General features: G+C 35.0%; 1 protein-coding gene across 3 annotated transcripts in view; it reads right to left on the bottom strand.

The window, feature by feature from the left end:
• Nucleotides 1-21,601, bottom strand: part of Nord (neuron derived neurotrophic factor nord) — a 106,955-nt gene that overhangs the window by 72,223 nt on the left and 13,131 nt on the right. For 2 of the 3 annotated variants that reach the window (XM_074249514.1, XM_074249513.1), the window contains exon 2: nucleotides 5,573-5,648. The exons of the other annotated variant lie outside the window; for it this stretch is intronic. In XM_074249514.1, the coding sequence (XP_074105615.1) occupies nucleotides 5,573-5,580 (8 nt within the window). In that variant the 5' untranslated portion in view covers nucleotides 5,581-5,648. The remainder of the gene's footprint in view (nucleotides 1-5,572; nucleotides 5,649-21,601) is intronic. 3 annotated transcript variants of the gene reach the window in all.

The raw sequence follows: 21,601 nt of genomic DNA on the forward strand, positions 1-21,601 counted from the left end.
TCCTTCTCGAGGAACCCAGAGCGGGCGGGGGTAACAAAGTGAACATTGTAAATTATCATGACGTGTAATATAATATGCAGATAGATATTTAGCCGGAGCGAGGGGTGCTGATCGGGACTAAATCCCCACCCCTCGCCGGACATGCCCAGGTGGGGGTAAGAAACTGTGAAATATCGATTAAGTTTCCCAGTAAGACAAGGAAGGTCCGCGGGTGGCCTGAGAGAGTAAGATCTCCAGTATATATGTATATATGTATGTGTATATATTTGTATGAGCCGGGATGAGAGCTGGAAGGAGTAAGGAGTGAATAAGGAAACTCTGGAATGAGGTGGTAAGGGATGAAGAAGCTGGTCAGGGGTGGAAAGGGTGCAAAGGGGAGGTGATATGAGCATTGTATCGGAGAATTAACGGTAGCCTCCCTCCTCGAGCTTACCACGGACATGAACGTCTTACCCCCGGGCCACCCGAGGAAAGGAAAGTTCCGAGTGTGATGGTGTGTTGGTGTGTGGTTCAGCTGCAGAACACAACAGATAGAACGAGAACAAGAACCAGAGTCAGATCCAGAGGTGGATGTGTTCTCGTCTTTCTCGGCGTCTTGGCCCCTAGCCACCTTCAGAGACTCTCCGGTACACAACCCCCCCGGGTACAACAGTCTACAGGATCGGGCTGCCCAACACACGTCCCGGATTTCATCCCCCAGGCACATCCCGCTATCCGCTATCCGGTGTTGCAATCTAAATAAATGCCACTCTTTTCTTTTTTTTTTTCGTTTTGTTTATGTCATTGTTTGGTTCCTTACTTTTTGTCTCGCGGATTTATGTCCTGCATTTTCATGTATGACCATTTGCTTTTTTTTTTTTTTATTTACCCCGACAAAATATGGGAGGGTGGGGCAAGAAGGCCCACCTAAGCCAGCTTTTATTTTTTGTGGCTTTCTACTATCAAGTGGATTTACTCTTGTCCAACTTTGACTCAATTCATCGAAATTTTTCGAAAGTTCCAAAAAAAAATTTTTTTTTGGGGCAAGATGGCCCATCTCCAAAATATGATAAAAAAATATTAGAAAAATAAATTTTTGGTTACATTAAAATTTTAATGTTACATTTTACAATTGAATTCTTATAAAATATGTATTTTATAAGTTTTTAAAAATTTATTGTATTATTTGTATTGAAAAATTTAATTATTCAAGATATTTTGTCCAGGAATCATGAATCGTGGAATTAAAATATTGGTCTGTATGTTGAAAGAAAATTGTCTTGAATTTTAATTTTTGTTTCGGATTTTTTGCGGAAATGATTGGAATTACAGAAAAACTGAAGAAAGTTTATTGTAGAAAATTAATTGGTTAGTTTTATAAATGTGTCAATTTAGAAAATGCACTGTATCTTTAGAATAGACTTTTTAAATATAAAATTAAATTAACTAAAAAAAAAATTTATCTTGAGTTTTTCTGTAATCATCGGAAAATATGAAAAACAAATTAATGGCTGTACTAGAAATGCTTTCGTCTAATTTTAAGTTTCTTTTCAAACATCAATGTCTAAAAATCGGTGCCTGAATCACGACACATATGAGGAGGGTAGCACTTAGTAGTACGGAGGGCGGAAAACGCTGAGGGATTTGTTCGATAAGATTGATGTAAACAGGTACTTGCCGTAAGAGAGTGTCGAGAGATATATTGAAGAGTTGAGGAACTGAGGGGCAAATATTCGGTGTTTAGAAAACCCCGGGGGTTCCCCTGTACATAATCTACCCCTTAAGACGAATACCACGAGTAGACTACTTTTCCGGGAGGGCTGCATGTCCCTTATGTGGAAACAGCCTCATCTCACGTACTCGCAAAGCTAAGGGGGAAAAGGCTATAAACAGCTTGTTGCTTCTCTGGCATCGTCTACACCTTTACACTCCTTCCATATGTGTCGTAAAAGTGTAAAAGACTTTTTGGTTTATTTTATGGCTGTCTGGTGGATCTTTTATTGGGCGCCAACAGATTGAGGAAACTTTCCCTTTTCTTTGCTTGTAAAAAAAGACAGACGGAGGAAATCTTTCAAATTGGGCGTATTACACTTAAATAATGACAGTGATCCAAAAATTTTAATTTAATATTTTGAAAATCTGCTCCAAAAATCAGTTAAAAAAAATTTTATTTTTGATCTAAAATATGAGATATAAATTATGAAAAATCTTGAGCAAATTTTTTATTCCATATTTTACTCAACATTGTTCTAAAGATATCACTACTTGAATTTGCCGTGAGAGTTAAAGTCTAGGCATGAAGACTGTCACAGCCTTTAGCCAAGTCACCAGCAAAACGGAATCATCCAACAGTATCTGTTATTAAGACTAATTATCAACGCATCGCTAGCCCTAAGAACACATCCAGGCAAAGAAATGTAAAAAGACTTGAGAAAACAATTCGTTGAAGCGTGTGAGAAAAATATTTCCCAAGTTGGAATTTAAACAGTCACGCATGTCGATAATTGGCAATAGGTGAGATCAAAGGTCCGTAATTGAAGCCAACAGCAGAGACACTAAAGTATTCCGTATTTTGGGATCGTTGATTATTCAGTATAAATACGATATGATGTCCGGCGATGAATTCCTGGGAGATGCTTCAGAGATTGCATATAGACTGAAATTCATACAACCTCGGATTATCAGAGGCATGCACCGGTTCCTCGGTGGGCCTAACCGCCAGTGGGACGGAATGAGTTCTCAGTAACCCGAGAGGTGGACTGCTCAAGTTCCGGGCTGAGAACGGAGGCTGCTCGAACCCGAGTTTGAGGAAAACTAAAGATGAAGACCAAGAAGGGAAGGAACGAACTCGGTCTGGGTCCAAGATATAGAATACAAAATCCCGAATGTTGGATATAGAATACATAGAGAGATAGATCTCCAGGAGGAAGAGGATACAAGTGGATGGTGCGGGACGCGGAGCCAGCATCTAAGGTGGTTAGACTCGCGAATAGTCCGAGGGTGGCAAAGACAGCCGAGTGGGAAGAGAGAGTCCAACTGGAGAAAGGGTTATAGATACTAACCCTTGGCCAGACCGCACCCGAGGTCCAGAATAATCTACAATCCATATCAGTCTTAGCTAGTCCACCTTCTTCCAACGTCTCCCTTCCTCGCTCAGCTCCATCCTCTTCCTCGATCTTCCGTAGCACCCGAGTTTAAACCCCTTTTGGTCCTGCACAGCCATCTTACCACCAGTAGCAGCAGTTCCCAACACCCTGCACCCTGCACCCACCAGCCCACCAGCCCACCAGCCCGTCTTACGTCTTAGCCACAAACCCTTGGTGTGGAAGGACCAGCCGGCTAGTCAATACCCCACACACTCCTCTGGAACCAACACTACCTTCAGTTGAAACTACTGGGCGAAATTACTCATAGACACATGCTCAATCCATGTATTCTGCTTCCCGATACACGCTTGGACAACTACCAAGGAGCACCCGAGTGGACCCTCCAGTTGCATCCACCGCCAACATCTAGCTTCTCCAGGCTTTGGTTAGGGGAGATCCTCTTTCTTCCTCTTGACGGTGAATTCCCTACTCGCGTATCGTCAGCTTCTATAGATGTACATGTGGATGTGCTAATGCCTTGTTCTGCATCTCACGGGCTATTTTCGCATCACTGAGGTGTTGGATCGTTACTTTGTTTCATTATATCAATAGCTGACTAAGTTGCTGCCCATCGATTCGTTACTTTACGTGCATGAGGTGCTTTCAAGAAAGGGTTAACCTAATTTGATGAAATCTTAAGATTCCCAGATGAATTGAGTTTTTTTGCAGAGTTCATTTGGATGCCGTAGGATCTATTTTTATGAATTATGGAAATAGATTAATTGCATCTTATTATTGTAACGAAATAGGATGGGATTAGGATTATCGAAAAAATTGTTTTGTGTCCTAATAATCAAATAATTTATGTCGAAATTTACCTGTATCATGAAATCCATGTCCTTGATGTTGTGGAAATAATTATTTTTAGGATAGGAAAGATTTCCATATTATTACAGTTATGGTTCCTGTAATAATATGGAAATAATTTCTATAATAATAAAAGAAATCATTTTTATACATTGTTACTATTTCTAAATTACATCATACGGAAATGGTTCCATATAATTCGTAAAAATTCATATTTTGCCTACTTTTATCAGCATTTTTACAATGGAAAATCCTATAGGAGTGATACTTTTAATTATTAAAACGATAACAACTCTACTTGATGGTAAATCCAGTACCACTTCCTATGCATCAGAAATGCATTAAAAATAACGCCGAGAAATTAGCAGCCTCAAAATAATCAATTAGTTGTTTTCTAGGTAGAAAGATAAGTAAAATAGGGCAGAGTTAATGATGGTCCCCAAAGACAAGGCAAAGCTACGGATCCGTTACTGTCAAACAGTGGCCGTCTCAGCTTCTACCCGAGCGCCTCGTACACGTGAATCAATAGCATTAACCCATTCCACCCCATCAAACGTTGTAGGGACTGGAGTGAGGAAGCGAGGGGGTGAGTGCAAGAGCCGAAGGATGCGAATAAGACACACAGAGATAGGAGTAGTCGACGGGGAACGGAGCTAAGGAGGGTGGCAATAGTAACAATCCTGAGGTATTTAGCCGTTTCCCAACCCCTCGGACAGAGTAGACCGAGAAACAGAGTTCTGCTGAAAGAGAGAGTACGGAGCCAAGATACCGCTAAGACCGTCCGCTTGCCTCCTGTACAACTCCCTCATACCGCAAAACCCACCCTCTCCTCCCAACCACCCTCAAGTCTTATACACGCTTACCACTCCTGCAAATGTATCGCCGTACTCCACACTCTACTCACACAACCCCAACTTAATGTCAGTGTAAACTTGCATACACTGGACCTAACGGGTGATACTCTTCCTTCCTCCATTAGATTCCATTCTCCGATACATTTTTGGAACTTTTCTTTAGTTTTCTTCACATTCCATCGATTTCTGACCAAATTGGCCATTTCTGGGGTCTTTATCCAAGAATTGTCGCTCCAAAAATGTTTTAAAAAGTTTAATGATCGTAATTTAGAAGGAGCGACAAAATAAAAGTGGTTAATTTTTAAATTAGGATTTTAAACCAAAAATGGTAGATTTAGTTCTGTTGGATTGACCTGGATAAATCAGTAAAAAGATCCGAAGTAATTTAAGGTCCAAAAGATCATAAAAAGTCCTTAAAAGTCCAAATGAGTGATAAAATATCAAGCTTTATAAAAGGGAGGTGTAACAATTGTGTATTGCCCTCCGAATTTTTTTGTACGTTCACGAATTGGAGATACTTTTGGTAGTTAAGTGACTTTTTCAAAATTTTAATTACTATTAATTAGTCAGGATACTTTAATCATTGGTCATGATTGTTTATAAGCAAAAGATGAATAGAAATATGACTTATGATCCGAAAATTTTGCTTATAAGGACATTAATTCCAATTCGTTTTATTCAGTTAACATGGAAATGAATTCCCGGGGGTTATTTGGCAGCTGGGAGCTTCGCACCTCGAATGATTAACTTTTGATTGCTGGTTAAATTAAACGTAAAGGTACTCACCGATCCATGAACGCACCACCACAATCCTCATTCGAATACGGTTAACTTGACTCTTTTCCGAGGATTTGTGTTCAAACTTGTAAAATAAAAGTTATGATAATTAAAACATCTCTTTGACCCTCGAATTACTAAATCTAATTATTCATAATATTCGTCTACTAAATAAAGAAAATGTTCGAACGTTAACACTTTAAAAATGAATTTGTCCAGAATTTACAACCGGGACAAAGATCAAAATAATTAACGTAATAAAAGATCTATTGAATTTTTATAACGACTTAGAGGCCAAGATGGGAAAGAGCTTGCGAAAGAGAAGGAGAGGATTGCAAAGGGTGAGCGGGTGAGAGGGTTAGAGTAGAGCTTTTGGTTAATGGTCTTGGCAAGTCTGTAGTCCGCGTCTTATTTCTCAGCGAAGGATCAAATGGTATATAGATATATCGGGGCAAGTTGGATTGGAGATGGAGACGAAGATGGAGATTCTGAAGGGTAGATGCCCAAAGGAGAAACAGAGGGCGTTCATAGACGTCCGGTACGGTTTTAGTCTCAACTCTGTGTACCCGGTATACTTAGTACATCTCAGATGAGAGAGAGAGAGAGAGAGAGAGAGAGAGAGAGAGAGAGAGAGAGAGAGAGAGAGAGAGAAAGAGAGAAAGAGAAAGAGCTGGCTCGGAGAAGGACACCCGGTGAGACAGCCTTATTCCAGAGTCCAACAGAGAGGACTCGAAAAGGCAAGACCAGTGCAGAATCAGACCAGTCCAACAAAGCTAAGACGTAGAGGATACTACCGACATTACAGTACAATCAGCGGCTAAGCTGGGCATTGATTTTGCGTACACTGTTCCGCACATCATTTGTGTACTTCTAGGTCCTTTCACAAATACACTCCTTCCTTACCGGGATATTGCCTGTTTATTCAATCCCATTCCGGATGCCCTTGTTCGATAAATTTTAAGCTACTTCCAAATACTTCAAATCTTCCTGCCTAGTTCTTATTTTCGGAAGCTGTCGATGATCGATGCCGGGATTCTTTAAGTGGGTCTCAGAATATATTCCACGGGGTTGGAGTTTGCGATGATCAGGTGGTCAATTCAAATGGTCTTGATGAAAAGAGTTTAAGTCGTTTCAAGAATCACCGGAAAGAACTTGCTCGAACTTTGTAACTACTTTTAGAAGTGGAAGTGTTTTTATACTGAACAGGATGTAAGGATTCTTGTTTTTCAGATTTCAGTGTCTTCAATGGGTTGATGGGTAACAGTCCTTGAAAACATTGAGTCAATTAAACTGTTTTTTATTTTTTAACTTTTGATTACCTAGTGCAGATATTTTTTGCAACTTTGCCACTTGTTGCAATATTTTGAGCTCTTTCTTTTATTTACAACTAAACAAAGCAATATCAAGCTTTAAAATTAAATAGGGTTCTTCATTAAAGTATAATGACAGGGCTTAAAAAAAAAATGAATCCTAAAATTGTATATATTTTCAGTTATCTTGCTCACACTGTTATTTCCACTATAAGTTTTAAAAAACGAGTTTTTCCACTAAAATTGATAATTAATTTACCAAGCAGAGTTTTTAATGATTGTTCTTGTCATCAGAGTATTTTTTTTTTTTTTTAATTTCTGCGAGAATTATGGATTAAAAATTCAATTAACATCCAATTTTTCGACTCGGGTAAGAATTAACTATCAATAAGTGACTTTTCACTAACGCAGTTTTAGAAAGCAAAGATCCCGGGATACTGGCAGTTGTCCTTCCCCTTCCTCAGTGTACTACCCCTTGCCGAAGACTTTTATCCGCAACGCTTTCCTCCATCAAACAATCCGTACTGCCCACTTGCGTATTTAGATTCATTGTCTTTTAACGTATGTAATAATGGTTTAATAGAAAAGACGCTTGCTGCGCTTACAGGGTCCGGGAACGGGCTGCAAAGCTCGGTGAAAGGGTAAACTAGAATAGAGTTTTGTTAACGGCATATTAGAAAAGGGAGTCGTTAGCAAATGTACCCCGGCATTGTAAATATATATATATATATATATATATATATATATATATATATATATATATATTTACACGTTTGTGTTTTAGGTTACGTAAAAACTACCGGTGGATTAGGCTTGCGTGTCGATGGCATCTCTCTATTTAACTTACCAGCTCCTGGACTCATACTTTATACGCAATCAATCTGTTTGTATTATAAATACCGGTAATTTCAATACTTCAATGCCAGAATTTTTTTTTAATGGGTTAACTGGACTTTTTTTTAATGCTCACATTCACGTGCTTTGTTTTGGGGAGCTTTGAGTTCGTAACGTGTTTCTTAATTGGGCGCCATTATACATATATATATATATATATATATATATATATATATATATATATATATATATATATATATATATATATTATACATCAAGATCGAGTTTTGTAAATTTAGTTTGAGTTGTTTTAATAATGGGTTCAGAGCTTGTATAAAGGTTTGATCAATTGCTAGTGTTGATAAAAATTCATAAAGTGGAGAAATTACAAGATTCACTGCTAGGAGCACTTAGAACATACTTGGAAACATTTAAATAGAAGCTATTATTTCTGCAATGCACTTATACACAACATTAGAGACACTTCTAAAGAGTTTAGTTACAACTTTCAAAGTTATTATAAAGTTACAATGGTTCTGTGTTTTTGAGGGTTTGACTTAAATCTGATGATACTAAATAGTTTGCTTTTTTTTTAAATTATTGTAGGTGCACTGGAAAAAAAAAATCAAAAGTGTTTAGAGAAAACTTTATCGAAAACTAACCGTTTTACTAAAAACATTGATATGTATTAATAATTTTTTCAATTTCTGAGACCTTTTGTCAATTTAGAGACTAATTTATTCAATATTTGAATTTAAAAGCGCATATTTTTTGCCTCTACCAAAAGTTTGCTAGAAATCGAAAGCCCTGGGTTCGAATCCCAAAGACCATTCTATTACTTTTTCCTCAAGTTCAATTTCTATGGGCAGCCAGAGCTACCTTTAGTAGATATCACTAAGGACCTACCATTAGGATTCAAATCTGTCCAAATCATTCGAACCAAGCGAACTATTCAAAAACTTCTAATAACATCACCAAATCTTTCAAATATAGATCAACTTTTACTTTTAAATCTAACAAACTGATGTAATCTTTTCCAATTAATCCAAAGTTCGAATATGTGCATCCTCTTTAAAGAAGCGATCAATTTTTACAATTGAAGTTTAATATTACATCAATAAAACTTTAGTTTTAGTACTTTTAATAACAAAAATATTAACTTAAAACTTTAGTTAATAATTTAAATAATTTCATTGTTCCTCGTTAACTTCACAAGATTGCAATCCTAATTTAAAACAATTTCTATGGGCAACCAAAGCAACCTCGGTAGATTTCACCAAGGACCCAGCATTAGGATGTCCTATTGGAAGTCTCCTGCTTTTGGCCAGCCCTTGAAGATCTTAGTCTTAGAGCACTTTTGGTCCTCTTCCGCACGTATTAAGGGACATAGGGGTTTCGGGGGCTCTTGAACGAGCTGGCACTATTAGGGTGCGTAGGAAGAAGAAGACCGGCAAAATTCTGCATCCTTGCCAGAAACTAGTGCATTAGGGGCTGAAGTGTGGAGATTTAAAAGACATTGTCGGAGTTGTGTGCGGCTGATGAGTGAGGTGGTGTACGTGTGAGCCCGGGATTGTCGATGGGGATGGGCCGGGGGGTGAAAAGAAGAAGTAGAAGAAGAAGACGAAGAAGAAGAAGAAGAGGAAAAGACGGTGAGCAACGAGGTTCTGTTGAGTCGAGTAAACTAAACGGGGAAGGGGATCTTGTGAGGAAGAGAAAGAACCAGAAGAAGGGTGGAAGAGTTTCTCGAAAGAAAGAAAATGAGTTGAGGCTGGAGTTTTACTTAGCCGTAGACGGCACCAGGGCTACGTCGGTTTCGCTGGCTCCTTTACTTCCAAATGTAAGAGAGGGTTCGCGAATGTCGGGTGGAATGAGTGGAGAAAGAGCGGAGCGTTCATCAGCCCCGAGGTTTTAAATACGAGCCTTGAGGAAGGGAACTAAGGAAGACACCACCCCGAGTTTACTCCCAAGATTCTTACTCGCTCTGTTTCGATGCTTTTTAGGGTGACGCTCTCGCGCTTCCACCCCCTCCCGCTCTTACGGCCTTCTTTGACTCCCCGTTCCCGGCCGGCTTCAACTACCCCAACCCAGTGACGGATTGATTAAAAATATAAAGGGGCGAAAGTAACGCGGAGCCCGCGAGAGCTCTAAATAATTTCCGATTTTAAAAACTAGGCGAATACGATACACTCTTACGATTCTACGCGGTACTCTTTTTCGACGTTTTTGACGGAGTATCGACGAGGCCTCTTCTCCTACTGAAAGGGATGCTTTAGATGGAGCCGAGGGAACCAAATGTTTCGTGTAATTATCGAGAGAATGAAACAAAGGAGACGAAGAATAAATAATAGCCTTTTCTTATGGATACAGGATGTAGGTAGATGGAGATATTTTTAGAGGGGAGATTCGGGACAGAAACCTCCGGGCTTATTTCACGACTAAGAGAAAATTTTTAAGATATCACGCCGTTGCTCATTTCGAAGTCTTTGGTTTTATGTGTGACGTTTGTTTCAAGAGTTTTTGTTAATTTATTTTTTTGATAAATTTTTATAATTAATTTAAATTTATAAATCTATAATATTCTTGATAAATATTTGTGAAACTGAGTTTAATTGCTTTTTAAAATCATTTGTAAAATTTCTAATTAAAAATTTTTAATTAATTTTTTATACCAAAAACTTCCAAATTTTTCAATTTAAAAAAATTTTTATTAATTTTTCCTAAAACAACTTTTGAATTAAATAATCATTTTAAGCAACCGTCGAAAAACCATATAAATTTCCCAATAATGAAACCAACTCTTTTCCAAGCAGCAAACTCTCAAGTAAAGCGCGATGGATTTCTGAAATTAGTCGTAAAATTAATCGAGGAAATTGTGAGCCCTCTTGGAGGCTGGTAGGTTCGACTCCAGTTCGTGCGTAGTTTTAAATAGTGAAGGGTGAGCGTGTTCTAGGGCTGGTGGATGCCGTGTGGCCCGGGGTGGACTCTCGAGGGTGAATGAGGAAGATAAAGAACGCTCGCCAGAAGAAGAGGGTAAGGGAGGACGGGAGGCTCTAAAGTATAAGAAGTAAAAGAGCTAGGCTGAATAAGAGGCGGGAAAGAACTAGAGATGGGTTGGTCGGGGGGGCGTCGGAGATAAGACGCAAACGAAGCCCCTTCGCGTGTCTCGATCGATAGCTCCACGCGGAAAATTCGAAAGTAAGATGCAATTAAACAGCGAGAGCGAGAGCTAGGGTAAGCAAGAAAGGGGTGAGTAGTTTTCTTCTTTCGAGTCCCCGAGCCCGAGAATAAGGCACCCCCCCCCTCACTCCATCGGTTTCAGTTCCTGCTGCTTCAACTTCTACATCTCTTTCTTTCTTCCGTTCCTTCCTTCTTTTCTCAGTCTTGATTTTCTCAATTTTGTTCCTCCTTTCCTCGGTTTTCTTATTCTTGTTCTTAGCCATCCCTTTGGGGAAGCAACCCTTTTTCTCAACTGGCTCCGCGACCCTCCCCCAGCCATCGCGTATTTATATTGAGCGTCTTAAAGCATTTCCTCGGGAGCGTCATTCCCATGCCTGGCTCCCTTTCCTCTCTCCGACACATCCAACTCCCCGCTGGCCTTTTACTCTTCTTGGCAACCCGGACCCGGAGGAGTAACTACAACCAAAGGAGAAGAAAAAGAAAGAGTACACTCAGTAGGGTGCTCTGAGAAAACTCGTGACGTCACTTTAAATACTCTTCCGAGGGGTGGGTGGAAGGATCTGTGGGAATTGGTAGTCCCGTGTTCGAGCAGAGAACACCCACTCATACTACCTCAGCTCGAATGAGGAAACCAACTCGACTCTTTTACCCTTTTTCCATCTCTTTCTCTTCTTTTATTTCCCTCTATAAGACACTGACTCACTTGCATTCACCCCTTTATCTCCGACGCTCGCTCTGGCTACGACTGTAACTCTCATCCCTCATCATCGGGTTCTTTTATACATATATATATATATATATATATATATATATATATATATATATATATATATATATATATATATATATATATATATATATATATATATATATATATATATATAGGGAGAGACGTAACTCTTTGTCTTTTTGAGAGGTATGTGTTTCACTGAAGACATTATCTAACGACGCTCTGAGAATTAGCGAATCTCTGATGCTCCAGTGGACAGTTTTTATTTTTTTCCATTGTCCGTCAAAGCTCTGAGAGTTTGCACTGGTGAATTGCGTTTTTTGACCAATTAAAAAAGATTTAAGTCTTGATCTAATGAATTTCAAGTTTTAGAAAATTTTTCTGATCTCTTTTAATTCACTGCAAGAATTTTATTTATATTATTATAAGAAACTCTGCAAACTTTTAATTATTTATTAAATCAAAATGAAAAATTGTTATTGATTTAAAAATTACAAACGCGTATTTAGAGACAAAAAATTTTGATATTTTAAAAACATTTTTTTTTTAATTTCTACAAATATCATTTTTTTATAAATTCTCGCTATAATAAATTATTTGTTTAAAAATCCCAAAAATTGACATATAAAATTTTATTTAAGTAATTAATTTCATTTAATCAAACGTAATAATAGCGAAATAGTTAAAAAAAATTCATAAAATTTAGAGCTCCAAATTGTAGGAGTCAAAACTCACGATTTTTTACAATCTTAATTTTTCTATGTTTCAAAATTGTCTAATAGAAAAATTAGACAAAATATAAGAATGTATTTGGCTTAACATATCTTGATATTAAAAAAATATCTATTTTTAATCAAAATTATTAATAAAAAAACAGACTTTTATAAATAATTTTCAAAATCTAAAAAATAAAATTTTCAAACAAATTTTTCAAATTATTACTTCTATTTGTATAAATATTGTAATATTGCAAGTACTTATATAAAAGACAATATTGCTAGAGTGAATTCCCAAGAAGATGCCCGTGTAATCTCGACAGCTAATTGACGTGTTGTCTTAACTGATTTTCTCGTGATTTTATTTAATTTATTACAAATCTAAAATGCTGTCCTTTATATATTTTTAAAACTTAAATAAATTAAACATTTATTAATTACTCACGATTTTTATCTGGCATAAATTCCGAAGCAATGAATAAACAAAACAAAATAAATGACAATGAGGAATGCCTGGGTATTATAAAGCGCCGTGGATTTCACTTGAGTAGTACGACTTAATAATTTACATCATACCTGGCTTATGAATATATTCGTATATGTATGCAAACTTTAAAGTTTAAATACACATTTTAGAGTAAAAGTGATTGTTCCATAAGTGCTAATTAGCGAACTGCTATATTCAATTGAATAAAATCATTTTTAAATTTTTTATTTCTGGATGTTAATTCAACAATTTTTTTTAAAATCGCGGGTCATAGATCGTTCGGTTGCAAGACATTTAAAAGATACATATTTTGCATCACTATCACAAAGGGCGCACAGTTCAATTCGATGCAAATAACTCGTTTCAGCTCAGAACGTTCGCTGCCTACTGCCTGAAAAGAAAGAGAGTTGCCGAAGAAAGAGATGCTGATTCTAATGCCACGAGCGTCATGTCGATCATTTGGGAATTAGCGATTCTGGTATCAATTATTCGGATTATACGTCCCGGACGACTAAACCAACACACGTACTCATGCATACTTATCTTTTCTCTATTACATTATTCTGATCAACCGTACTTTCGTAGCTCTTTGGGATTGTTATACTTTATTGCATTACATACTACCAGTAGGCCGCATTGATTATCGAGTCATCACGATTTAGTGGCTCCAATGCCTGGGAATTTATCATTTTCACGACATTTGCAAGTATCAATCATCCCAGGATAATGTTAATTCACACGGAAAAAATTCTTTTGAATTAGGATTGCAATTTTGTGAAGTTAACGTGGAACAATGAAATTATTTAAATTATTAACTAAAGTTTTAAGACAATACTTTCGTTCTCAAAATTACTAAAACTCAAGCTTTATTGATATAATATTGAACTTTAATTGTAAAAATTGATCACTTCTTTTAAATCTCCATACTTCAGCCCCTAATGCACTAGTTTCTGGCAAGGATGCAGAATTTTGCCGGTCCTCTTCTTCGTACGCACCCTAATAGTACCAGCTCGTTCAAGAGCCCCCGAAACCCCCATGTCCCTTAATACATGCGGAAGAGGACCAAAAGTGCTCTAAGACTAAGATCTTCAAGGGCTGACCAAAAGCAGGAGACTTCCAATAGGACATCCTAATGCTGGGTCCTTGGTGAAATCTACCGAGGTTGCTTTGGTTGCCCATAGAAATTGTTTTGAATTAAGATTGCAATCTTGTGAAGTTAACGAGGAACAATGAAATTATTTAAATTATTAACTAAAGTTTTATTGATTTAATATTGAATAGTTTTTAAAGTTCAAAAGATTCTCACAATATTTTATTAGTTTGAAAACTGTGAAATTTTAAAAATAGATTTTAATGAATTCATCAAGTTTTAAATATTCAAAATCTCTCAAATTCAAAATTAAAAAAATTTTTTTTTTTGCGTCTATATTTTTTAAACTTTTTATAAGATTTGTTCTAATCTTTTGAACTATTTATTATTCGATTAAATTGTAAATCTAAACACTATATTTTGAATTTCAATTAAATTCTCAATGATTTTTTCTTTATAAACTCTCTACTCCTGAAACCGTCACCAGCTTTATAGAATTAACCACCGAGTTAATAGTTTTCTTTATTTTTTAAAAACTTATTCATGTTTCTTAATCCCAATCCGACCACAAATTTCCTCCCACAAGTGATGCAAAAAAATTTTATACACAAAATAACAGCACTAGGGGTACGGGAAAAAAAGTTTAAAAAGAGGCTTAAAAACATGAACGTTTTGTCGGCTCGACCGTGAATAAGGAAAGGCCGCTGAAAGTCACTGGCGAGGGCAGAGGGATAAGAAATAAAATGTACGGATGGTAGAATAGAATGAGAAAATAAAACTAACAACAATAATAACAATCATAAAGTGAAAAGGATGAGAGACCGGACGTCGGTCAGTGGATTTGCACGTATGCGAGTTTAAAGTTATCCTTCTTAGAGCCTACAAGTGTGAGGCGTGTGTATTTATGTGTGTGTGTGTAATGTGCCAAGGTGTGTAACGTATTGTTGAGGCTCAGCCTCAGTTTGTATTGGACTCAACTGGGATAATGCCACGGCACATTATACACCGACTGATCTTCGAGCCCCATGGCGCGGAACACTGTTCGATCGAGCGGAACTTCCAGTCACCTGCTCGCTTCCGGCAGCCTCTATACCCTCCTATAAGTCCGCGGCAGTTCCACCTTGTACCTTCCACCTTATTCTCATTCCCATTCTCATCATCCCAGATAAGTCCGAGTCCAGCTCCGACCAGACTATTGCCCAGGACTATCCCACCTGCTGAATGTCACGGACCACCGAAGAGTGGATGGACAATACTCTGGATGGGTTATCTAATGCACTCGCTTTTTTTATAGGTCTCGATCTATTTAACTCTACTCAATACTCTCTAGAAATTAATTAGTTAAGAAACTCTGGTTGATTTTTAATAGTTCAAAATGTTAATTGTAATTATTTATTAATTTTTTGAAATAGTGAAAGCATTCATATTTTAAATCATTAGATTTTTCACTAGAAAGTAAATTTCACTGCCTCAATTATTTTTTTTTTTTTTTGCTTATTCTATAGTTTACTTTTATTTAAAATTTTTAAATTAATTTTAAAGAAAAATCTGTTGAATTACTAAATTTTCAATAAATTCATTTTAAAACTCCTAATTTTAATGTAGTTTTTACACTCACTATTTCAAGAAGTTAAAAAAAAAATTGAATCAAGTAAAATTTCACAATTTAAGAATTTTTTTACTCAAATCAAATTTTTCAAATTCATTGACTTGATTTAATTAAATTTTTTTTTCTGTGTAGAATTTTACTAAATGATATTTTTAATAACACGGCTGCCTAATTTCAAACACACAGTAACTGAAAATTTGAAGATTTTTAAAAATTTTTCTTGTTAAAAAAAAAGTTTGCGCGCCAAATTGATAAAAAATTTAATTAAAATACTTGAATAAAAATATTGTCAAGAAAAATTACTTGAATTAAGGTCTAAAATTTATCAAAAATGCAGCAATACTAAAAAAAAATCAGGTATAAAATTTTTGCAGTTACTTTGTTTCAAAATTGAGCAGCCGGACAATTTTGGAGAAAAGTTTCTCAAAATTTGACGACTATTTTTGGCAACAAAATACTTTGTAATCAGTAATCAGGCAACTTGTCAACTCAATCAAACCAAGAGTATGAAAACCAAGAAAAAGATTAATTCAAAAGATGTTTTTCTCAAAAAAATATCAAATTATTGTTGCACCAAGCACAAATCTTAAAACTATGTATGCATTTATGATGCATGCAAAGTTTGCGATAGTTTACAAGTAGGCACGGGTCCGGGGAGCCCGGGGTAGAGGCTACTCGAGGGAATGAGGAGAAATCGATATAATAGAAACGATAAATGTAGAGGCTGTTTAGTTTGAAATTCCAGGAGCTCGTGTTATGTTAGAAGCTAATAGTTCCAGGTATTACATGCTCGGTTACGGCAGAGTCTTTTATGTCAGCAGTACCGCTGCCGACTATGTGTTATGTGAATAACACAGACAACAACAATAGTTATAGCATACACACGCTGACTCACATCCTTCATCATTAAATGCATACTTTGCTGCTAGGCTAGTAGACTTTGCCGCACTTGTCTATTTATACTTCCTATTGTTTTGATTCGAGTTTGTTCTAATAATTTTGAGAACTTTTCCACGTAGTTTGCTACAAAATATTTGCTGAGTGCTTGACTTTTAATTGACAATTCTATCATCCCGAGGAGTGAAATTTACTCCAGGCAAAATATTATTTGTCATTGAAAAAAAAATTTATTTTTGTTGGGTCAAAATAAAAAATTCCAAACGCGTATTTTGAAGTAAAAAATTGATATAGCCTTTTTGATTTCCTTAATTTGATATAACAAATTTTGATATTTTAGAAAAAAATTAAAAAATTATTTTTTTTTTTATTTCTAAAAGTAGCATTTTTTTAAAAACAATTTATTTGTTTAAAAATCCCAAAAATTGCCGTATAAAAATTAATATTCGTAAAATTTGAGTATAACAAACAAATTTTTTGATAATAATCACAAAATCCTTTATTAAAGTTAGTTTTTAGAGGCTTTAGAAAAAGATTACGATTCAAAAAAATTTTCAAATTTTGAACTTTGTTCAAAGACTTATTATTATTCTTTCTTCTTCAAAAATAGTAATGTTAGGAATGATTCAGCAGTTTTTTAATAAAAATGACGATTTTAAACGGCTTTTTTGATCAAAATTGCAAGTTTTTGTAAGAAAAATTAAGTTTTATTGGTGTTCTTTGAAAATGAGTAAAATTGAGTGGAATTTTTTGATAAAAAATAAAATTTTCTATACAATCTAAGTTTTCGAATTTGCGAACCAAAATTGAAGAACTTATCAAGGAATTTTATAAGTAAAATCCTTTCAGAACCTCGCCCATAGCGTAACATTTCCCGTGAATAGAACTAAAAACGTTTATGCGAATAAAAAAGCCCGTAAAAGACAGAAGGAGAATTATTGTTATTTATAGTATTGAGGAAAAATAATAGGTATATTTATAAATAAGTGTCTGAATGATTGGCATACGTAGGTACCCCGTGCATGTAACAGTATATGGCCTCCTGTTTTATGACGACAATTATAGTAATATATCTCAGTGGAACGAGGACACGAGCATACAGTGGTTTTGTATGAGTATCGAATTTTCTTTACCGACTCGAGTTACTCGGGCGTTACTTTATTTAAGAGTTTACAGATCTTTCGAGTGATACCGGTGGTTTATTCCTTTTATAATTTACTATTCAAATGGTGAATCACACACTCTGTGTGATAACTGATAACAGATAACAGTTGTACAATGTACAATCGACACTTTAACTACTTTTTACTCCACATAATTACAAGACCATTAGAGAACTATAAAAGAGTCCCCCCATTCATTTGTTTTTAACCGTGTATTAGAAAATTTTATGACTCTTTTTTATGAATCGCTGGAATTTTTTAACTTTTTTGCTATTAGTCGTCGTTAATTCTATGTTCAATTATTTTTTTTTATTTCTGTGTTAGTCATGTTTATTGCCGATCGAAAATTTTTGATTTTTATACAGAAAAATTTCTTGAAAAATTAATTATGAATTTTTTAGAAAAAAATTAGGAATATTTTCCAATTAATTATAAACACTGTAAAAATTTAGAAATTGATTTCAATTCCTATTTCTTGAGCAAATTAAACAATTCAAGTACGAAGTAACTCTAGAGTTTTTTTCAGCGGAATCTTTCCGGAGTTAATTTATGAATTATAATCCAAAAAGCATCCGAGTACAGTTTTTACATTAAATAAATTTTTATTTAACTTCAACAAGTTTCAATTCCCTTCAGATTTATTTTTAAACAATATTTTTAATGATAATAATAATTATTATATTTAATTTTAATTATTTCAAAGGAAAAAAAAATATTAAATCTCAATTTTTAGAACAAAACTTAAAATTTTGACTGAAAAAATCCCATTCAAAATTTTTAAACAAAAAAATGATTATAAGAACTTAAATAGTATTTTAAATTGCATAATTTTTCTTGCAATCTAATTCTTTAAATTTTTTATGATAACCCAAAATACTTAAAAAATTTTTCTAGTTATTTTAAACAGTATATTTAAATTAAATTTTCATAATTAAAATATCCAGTCAAAAATCTAAGTTGTAGTTCCTTTTTTCCGTTTCAAAGATATAGGTGGCGCATAAATCAGTGCACAAAATTTGAAACACTAAAAAACGCTCCAATTGTTGACTTTTCATAAAAAAAAATTTTTTTTCCAAGCTTTTGCACTGAATTAAACAAATAATTTTGATATTTAAGTGCAAAAAAAAATTTTAATGATATAAACAATGATTGTTAATTTTTTTGTAAAGAAACTTGTACATAATTATTTGTAATTTTTTATTAATTTCCTCTTTCTCGTTGCAGTTTACAAAGTCGACATCATAAACTCAGAGTTTAAATGTTTTCTTTTTCTTTGCACTGCTATTTGCATTATAAAAGTTAATTCCAGGGAGTTTTGGCCTCGGAAAAAAACATATTACGCTAATAGTGATTTTAAAACCGAGAAAGTACCCTTAGACCATGCCGTGAGATCAAAGCCAGCTTGAACGAGAGCAAGAAAAATTTTCTAGCTTTTTTTTCCAAATTGAATGTGCACATTTAATATTTTAATATTTTCCTGTTGCTAGATCGAAAATAAAGCTTTTTCGTCGGTTGCTGACAACATCCGTTGCAGTAAGAGCAAAACGTTGATTATATTTAGTTCTACAATCTGCAATCCAACACATTGACTATTTAATAGCGTCATGTTACCAACAAAGTGATTGAAGAAAATTCACCGTCATTGAGATTCAAGACTTAAGATGATTCCAGATCAGAAATATAGTAGCAAGTCATTGACTCAGCTTCCGGTTAAAACTGGATACCGTGGATATTCTCACCGTTGTCTATTAGCGGCCTCTCGTCTCTCATCTCTTTTCTCCAGTCAATCAAATACAAACCCTCTCTGTCCTTTAATTCCCGATATCCGTGGATATGCATCCGTCCTTCTGTGCCTTCTGCACTCCGTGACTAAAATCCCAGGCTCAACATTTGCTTGTGTGAGATATTAATCTTGGTGGTAGTTGAAGATGAATGGCAGTATTTCGGAGGCTGTGAATTAGTAACGCGATCGCTTCTGACGCTCCTTCAATTCGATGCGTCTCTATTTTCGTATCAACATATTTCTAGCTTCTTAGCTTTAATATACATTGTAGATATTGTATCCTCCATTCATGTTATTTATTATTTTACAATAAATATTTATCAAAATTTTGAGCTTCAAATACTTGAAGGATTTTAAATATTGACAGTAATTTTGACTGACAATGATGCTGCTTTTCATTATTCAGCTTATTTTTGACAAAGATCAATTTGAAATCGAATAATTCATTCATTGTACTCAAATTGTCACTAATTGTTCAATCAGTATACTTGGAACGGTTGTTACAGTTCACTTCTACATCAAAAAATTATTCAGTAAATCTATATATGTTTAAGTTAAGCTATATTAATTCTAATATGGCCAAATTTTGTAAAATAAAATTTACTGATGTAGCTTTATGAAATTAGAAATGAGTGTCGCGACAAAAGGCCAACAGAAAAACGATAATTGTGATAATGTAAACAAAAAAAATTTTTTTTCAAAAAAAAAATTAAATTTACAGATTCAAAATATGATAAATTTGATTTAATCATGAAATTGGGCGCCAAAAAAAATGAACTAAATTTGGTTAACAATAATTTTTAGGACCAAGGATAATTTTGAGATGAAACTCTAGAGGAAAATTGAGCCCTGTATAAAAATACTTGAGACTTACCCAGCGGAAAATAATAAAAATGATTAATTTTTAGAGTCAGCGGTTGAAAATGACGAATAACAATAAGTTTGGTCTTGAAAAATAATGTGAATATTCGCGTGCTGTTACACTGTAGGATGCTTTTACAGTAGGGTTCAGGGAACAATGGGTAAGGCCGTGGTCCATGAAACATCAACTGAGCTCAGATAGTCTTGGTCTCTGTTTCAGTCTCAAGCCATCCCAACGAAATAACAACAACAACAACAACAACAACAACAATAAGAACAAGATAGACCGCTCGAGTCATGATTTCTTCGGATGAGCATAACGCATACCTACTCGCGTTTCCGCCTCCTTTAAATTTTTTACTCTTTTCTCTGTTTCTAGCGTAGGCTCCTTCACGGACAAAACATCATCCGAGCAGCTTTAAAAGTATATAATGTATCGAAAAGAGGCTGAATACAACAAAATACAACCCGCAAATCTCTAAAGAGACACTAAAGTGGCATCGGCTGAAAATGTTATGACATAATTAGAAATGATCGCTAAATTGAGAACAATCTCGCTGCAAAACTAGCCAACAAAAACGCTAAATTAAATACAACCGAGTGGAGAACCGGGCGGAAAGGAGGGACGGGTGGGTGCAGAAACCATTCATTCGCAATCGTCTCAACTCTTGCCCGGTTCATTCACAGATTTAATCGTCTTCGTGGAAACCCGAGACCCTCTTCACTGTTTTTTCATTTTTTCAAAAAATAAATCCTCCAAGTGCTAAAGACCGGATAAAAGAAATCAAGGTACTCGTTTCAATTGCGATATAAGTGATCCATTCATTAAAATTTTAAATATTAATTTAATTAACATAAAACCCCACTCGAATTACAAAAACTTTCGGATGAATGAATAGTTATCAATATATATTTGTTGGCAATATTAATTTTTCATTTTTAAGGGAACGGTTTCTGTTCATGGAAATGTTGTTTCGAATGCAAGCGCTTTAAGGATTCATATTATAATTTAAAGTTTTAATTATAAACGAAGAACGGGAAAATTTTTTTAATTATTCCTTTTTACAGAAGTTAATATGACATCTTAAGATTTTATTCAAAGGAGAAAATAAAACTCAAGAGGGGAATTGGATCTTTTCGAAAATGAAATAAATTTAATAGAGTTTTTAAAGTTATCCAAATTTCATCATTAAAGTTATCTAAAATAAATCAGATCTTTAACCACCAAAAATTCATTTCCCAAAAGTGTTCCAAATCAACCGAAGCCTTTCAAGCAAACCATCAGCTATCGTTATAGGTTATTCCAAAAAGTAAAAAAGGGCAATATTAAATACATAGACAGCGAACTCGTGTCGATGTTTTACCTCATAGAAATCTCGAG

The sequence above is a fragment of the Cotesia typhae genome, unplaced genomic scaffold (assembly GCF_013202065.1).
Source record: "Cotesia typhae breed Kobodo isofemale line unplaced genomic scaffold, CoteBio_Ctyphae contig_50, whole genome shotgun sequence".
NCBI classification, from domain to species: Eukaryota; Metazoa; Arthropoda; class Insecta; order Hymenoptera; family Braconidae; genus Cotesia; species Cotesia typhae.